This window comes from Heteronotia binoei, chromosome 15 (assembly GCF_032191835.1).
Source record: "Heteronotia binoei isolate CCM8104 ecotype False Entrance Well chromosome 15, APGP_CSIRO_Hbin_v1, whole genome shotgun sequence".
NCBI classification, from domain to species: Eukaryota; Metazoa; Chordata; class Lepidosauria; order Squamata; family Gekkonidae; genus Heteronotia; species Heteronotia binoei.
In genome coordinates, this window is record NC_083237.1 from 51,240,139 (window position 1) to 51,246,138 (window position 6,000).

Genomic DNA, 6,000 nt, shown 5'->3' on the forward strand with positions numbered 1-6,000 from the left:
ATCAGTTGAAATAGCAGGAGATCTCAAGCCACGACCTACTAAAGCCCTAACTAAGACCTGGGCTATGGTGGGATGGAAAGGGTTAATTTTTCTTGCACAATACTGCTGTTGTCTCATGGCCCATTTCTCTTTTCTTCCCTTCTCCCCATGCAGGTGTGTCTAAAAACTCACCCACCACTGGAGTTTGGCAATGCTCACAGCCGTCTGTGGTTCTCTTGGCAACCAGTGCTCAGAGACACCCCGTTCCTCCCCAACGCACCTGGAGCTGCAGCCGTTGCAGCCCTACCAACCCCACACCAGCCCGGAGAGCGGGGGAGATTTCCCATCCCCTCTGCAGCCGACAGAACTCCAGCACCTGCCTCTAGCTGGGCCTGACGCGGAGTTTTTGACCAACCCTGGTTACGAGCTGCATGGGTCTCCGAGGTTAGACCTGGACGGAGACAGCCAACTGGCCCCCGGCTCGTACTCCAAACTCCTCCAGACAGCTCCGGATATGGCTCACCACTACGAACCCTGGTTCAGGCCTACACATCCGAGCAATGCCACTGAAGACGGTGGCGTTAATCCATGGTGGGATCTCCATGCTGGGTCTAGTTGGATGGATCTTCAAAGTGGTCTCCAACCACCAGGCCACGCGGGTGGACTTCAGCCAGCGCTGGGGGGCTATGGCTCGGCAGAACATCAGCTCTGTGGCCCACCACACCACCTCTTGCAGTCAGCACCGCACCTGATGGGCCAGGAAGGGGTCAAACCCCTGGATTCTACTCAGGAGCCTCATCCTCTCGAGCAGGCCGGGGATGGTAGTGGTAGGCCAAAGAGCTCAAGGCGTTCAGTGACCCGAAGTTCCGGTCAGGCAGCCTGCAGGTGCCCCAACTGTCAGGAGGCTGAGAGGATAGGGCAGTGTCCTGACAACTCCAAGAAGAAGCATCTCCATAACTGCCACATTCCCGGTTGCGGCAAGGCCTACGCCAAGACATCGCACCTGAAAGCTCACCTGAGATGGCACAGTGGGGACCGCCCCTTTGTCTGCAACTGGCTCTTCTGTGGGAAACGCTTCACCCGCTCCGACGAGCTCCAGAGGCACCTTCAGACCCACACGGGAACCAAGAAATTCACCTGCCCTGTTTGTAACCGGGTCTTCATGAGAAGCGACCACCTCAGCAAGCACATGAAGACGCATGAAGGGGCCAAGGAGGAAGCTGAAGGGGACGGCAAAGCTGGGACAGAGCCTCCGGCCAAAGTCAAACGGGAGCCCGATGGAAGCTCTTCGAGCGCTGCTTCCCAACCCAACTGAGCCGTTATTCCTCAGTGAGGATGTCCCCTCCCCCCCGTCTTTCTGTAATGGTCACTTGTGGCCTGTTGACTTGTCTATTTAGCTCAAGGCTCGGGGGTGTTGTCACACCCTATGAGCTTGAACGAGACTCTGTCCTTGAAATGAGAAGTTATTTATTCTCTAGCAGGAAAATATGATGTTAGGAAGGGCCAAGCCCTTGAGCAGCTTCGGGGAGGGTCTTCACATGGAGTGTGTCTTTGGGGGAGTTATGGGAGGGATGCTTTTTTGAAGGATGGTTGCTGAAGTAGACCGGGTTAAATGGGCAGATCTCGATGGAGGGATACGGGTTTTACCTGTCTCCATCTTAAAGGATGGGTTTAGTAGACACTGTTCTATACAGAGAAAAGACACAAGTGCATAAATACTTGGTGGGACTTTGTTTTTTAGTTTAAGCTTGTAGAGAGATTTGTGGGTTTGGAGGTAACCGTCCACTATTCAGTCCCCATCCCCAGTTTAGCAAGCGTGATAGCTGCCGTCATTCAAGTTTCCATTGGCTGAGTTTCTTTTCTTTGGAAGGATCTAGGATTCAGGCCTGGTCCTAGGCAGTAGTATCTTGTCCTGTTCCGAAAGCATCTCAGAGCCCAAACCTTATTCCTTAGTATGGATGCCTTCACAAGTGATGCTAAAAGTACCCTTGTGAGAGCTGTGCACACTTGTGAATGGAGTAATTGAGTATCTAGGTTAGATCCAGCCAGCATTTTGGTACATCTTCACCCCATTATCCTTCTTAGTACAGCCCCCATCTCACATGACTTTTGTCCATTCAGGTCATGTGATTAGCGTTTGTTTGCCAAAGACGACTCCCGTCCTTCCTTTTTCACCAATGGAAAAGTTGGTCAGATCTAACCCTATATCACATACGACAGATTAATTTAACACTGACTATGGGTTAATTTAGAGAGCCCCGTGGTACAGAGTGGTAAAGCTGCAGTATTGCAGTCAGACTCTCTGCTCACAACCTGAGTTTGATCCCAGCGGAAGCTGGTTTTAGGTAGCTGGCTCAGGTTGACTCAGCCTTCCATCCTTCCGAAGTCGGTAAAATGAGTACCCAGCTTGCTGGGAAGAAAGTGTAGATGACTGGAGAAGGCAGTGGCAAACCACCCTGTAAAAAAAGGTCTGTTGTGAAAACGTCTTGATGCAACGTCACCCAGATTGGAGATGATTGGTGCTTGCACAGGGGACTACCTTTACCTTTTTTATGGGTTAATTTAAAGTTCTGCTTAAGACCCTGCTGAAGTGTGGGTTGTTGAATGGATCGCCAGCACTGTCTTGGCAAACACCAGATTTTGAGGGAGGGAGGGGGAATTTGGGGAGGATGTGACATTGCTTCTGGGTGGTGCTCTCAAAATTTCCCCTAAACTCTAGAGCATCACTATGGGAGGACATTTTCTGACCAGTTTTCCTCCCATTCCTCAGTTTCTGGAGGCCATTTGCCTACACCAGGTGGACAGTTGGCAAGCCTAGATGTATATTATAAACATTTAATGTTTGGTGGTTGGTTTAAGTCCCTCGTGAAACAATCAGTCCTTCCAAAACAAGTGTTTGCCACCCCTCAAATTAAAATGAAGCATTCGGGCTCCCGTCCCTGGAGGAGTGGCCTTTCTTGATCTCAAAACGATAAGAGATAGGCAGCGAAACACTGCAATGTGAACGTTCATAACGGGTGTTGGAAGTACTGTACATTTTTAGAAGGGATTGCCCACCTCGCCTGTGAAAATGCTCCAAGAGTTGCAAAGCTGAGAATTAATTAAACGTGTACATATATAGAGAACTGTGTTCGTGAAGCTGAAGTTTTTACCCTGCGCGAAGACCAATAGCTCCAACAAAAGGGTCTAGAATGTGTCACCAAGATAATCTGCTATGAAAATGTTATCTCTGCTTTGGAGCCTACTGCAGATAGTGCAGTGCATGCCCAACACCATTATACACAGCCCAGTAGCCAGGAATTTTTTCAGGCGCTTGTGGGGGCATCCAAAGTGAGGGTTGAAGCTTCACTTTGCCTCCAGTCCCCATCAGAGCCTCCCCCAGCTCTTGGCCTGGCAGGGAGCAGAGCACGGCAGCAGTGGTGAACCAGGCACAGCAGGAAGCAGCTCATCCAAGAGCTCTTCCCGGCCGTGGGCTTGACCCGGGCCCCCAGTGCTGCACTGCACAGCCTCCCTCCCTACCCGCTGGGGGAGCACCAGCATGAGGCAGGCAGCAGAACCAGATTAACAATTAGGCCAAGTAGGCACTGGTTTATGGACCCCACACTTTTAGGCACCCCGGGCCAGCTCCCCCCCCCTCCCATTTCCCCCCTGCTTGCAGCACTCCCAGCCTGCACGTGCAGCCAGCAACTGAGCCGTTCTTTGCCCAACTTGCCTGGTGTTGCTGCTGCTGGCGTTGTCACCGAGTTTGCCTCTCTCTGCCTCTCCTCCGCAGCTTTGTTAAAGGGGCTTTTGAGAAGGTGCCTGCAGGCTGCAGCGGGGGCCATGGGTGGTGGTGGGGGCACTCTGAGATAATTTCCGAGGTGGCCCCCGAGATTTTGATTGCCCAGGGGCCTCCGCAGGGTTTAATCCGACACTGGCAGGCAGGGGCTGCCTCTTTCTCCATGGTGGGAGGGGGAAGATTGGAAGCAGCAGCTCAGCAGTTGGGAGAGAAGAAGTAGCCGGCTGGATCTCACCAGGGACCTGATGGTGTGGGGGCACTACAAAATACAATAGAGAACTGGCCTTCCGTACCAGCTCTCCTTCAAGCTGCTTTCAAGCAAAGCCGCTTGCTGACCAAAGTTCACAAAAGCATACAAGCTGCTGTTCAGTGGAGAATTTTAGAATTCCAGTCCTTTTAAAAAAAAAACATAAAAGCAAGTTTACCCTTCATTGAAGCTAACCGATAAGTGTCTCAGTAGCCCAAAGACTTCTGGGAGCTGCGGAACGTAAAAGGACGTCACTGTGTTTGTGCAAGATAAAGAACCTGGTGCTAAGGGTGGTGCATAGGAACAAATGGGTGGGATTCTAGCAGGAGCGTCTTTGCATATTAGGCCACACACCCCTGATGTAGCCAATCCTCCAAGAGCTTGGAATTCTAGAAGGGCTCCTTTGCATATGAGGCCACACACCCCTGATGTAGCCAATCCTCCAAGAGCTTACAGGATTCTATTTTGTTAGCACTTGGAGGATTGGCTACATTAGGGGTGTGTGGCCTAATATGCAAAGGAGCTCCTGCTAGAATTCCACCCCTGGGAACAAATTATATAATGTGTTTTATTACCCTATAGCTTCTGTGTAGTCGGGGTAGATTCATCTCTATCTACCTGTACCAGCACTTAAATCACATTCAGACAGACTTGCCACATATACCTTTCCCTTCCCTCAATTTCACTCTCAGCTCTCTTCCTTGCCCATAATTTTTCAAGCACTTTGAAAATGAGAAGGTTGGCTTTTAAAACGTGATGCCTGCAGCTCTGGTGCACAGGTCAACCTCTTATGCAATTGCTGTCTTGAAATTAACTCCAGAAAATCTGGGTCTGACCACAGGTGAGTGATGTGTGTCAGTGCTTGACACATCATGTTTGTGGGGGGATTTTTGGTGTGCAAGCAGTTCTTGTCTTTGACCCCCTTGCTAAGACTCTATCTTCAAACCAGGCATATAACAAAAACAATTTTATTCAGATCTACTTAATTGGTTCTGGCAGCAGTCAGGTAGGGTATATGTTCACAGGAACTGAATATTGGGTGGGCCGGGCATATACCACTGGTGGTTGTTTGCTTTGTATTAGATAGCACCACCACACACACAAAAAGTAGCAGCATCTGTCATTTGCAGATAGCTTGTTGGTCCACATCAAAATCCATGTCACTGCTTTTACTAAGAGCAGCCAGAACAATAGAACACACTGTCAGTAGTTCTCCAGGGTTCCAGGTTGTGGTCTTTCATATAATCTATTAACTCCAGGGTGTCAAACTTGCAGCTTGGGGGTCCAATCAGGCCCCCTGATGGCTCCTATCAGGCCCCGAGCAACTGGCTCTTGTCTGCTTCCTTCTCCCTCTCTCTTGCTTCCTTCTGCATTTCAACTCGCTTTGCAATGCTTGCTCAATCACATAGGAGCTACAGAGCAAAGCCTCCATTTTCTCCATTGGTTGAGGCTCCTCCTTCTGGTCCCCTGGGGAACGAGGGAAAGAGCCAGAGCTTCCTTTGCCCAGTTCCCTGGATCCCACAGGAGAAATACAAAGAAAGCACCTTTTAGACCAACAAGTGCTAATGTTTTAAGCATGTTTTAAGTTTAAAAAGACCTTTAGTCATGTTTGTCTGCATCCTTTTAAAAGTTTATATCTCTGCTAGCTGATCTTAAGTAGGTACACACATGGCCTGACACAGCCCAGCTTGACAGGGTTTCATTTGTGTCAGATCCAGCCCTCGAAACAAACGAGTTCGACACCCCTGTATTAACTGATCCTTTCAAACTGGAGACTCCAGGGATAGAACTTCTTCTACATGCCAAGAAAATGCTCTACCATTGGTTGCCAGTTTTCGGTTGGGAAGAGCCTGAGGAGGATGGGGGTTTGGGAATGGAAGGAATCTCAACCAGGAATAATGCCACCCTCCAAAACAGCCAGAAGCCATTTCTCCAGGGGTCTAGAGATTAGACTCTGAAGTCTAGCGATGACTTGTAATTCTGGGAGATTGCCAGG

At 49.9% G+C, this 6,000-nt stretch overlaps 1 protein-coding gene across 1 annotated transcript in view; it reads left to right on the plus strand.

Annotated features, from left to right (window-relative positions):
• Window positions 1-1,973, plus strand: part of SP6 (Sp6 transcription factor) — a 53,982-nt gene extending 52,009 nt beyond the window's left edge. Inside the window, exon 2 of the mRNA XM_060256359.1 lies at window positions 154-1,973. Coding sequence (XP_060112342.1) covers window positions 191-1,294 — 1,104 coding nt within the window. The 5' untranslated portion in view covers window positions 154-190 and the 3' untranslated portion in view covers window positions 1,295-1,973. The remainder of the gene's footprint in view (window positions 1-153) is intronic.
• The last annotated feature ends 4,027 nt before the right edge of the window (window positions 1,974-6,000 follow it).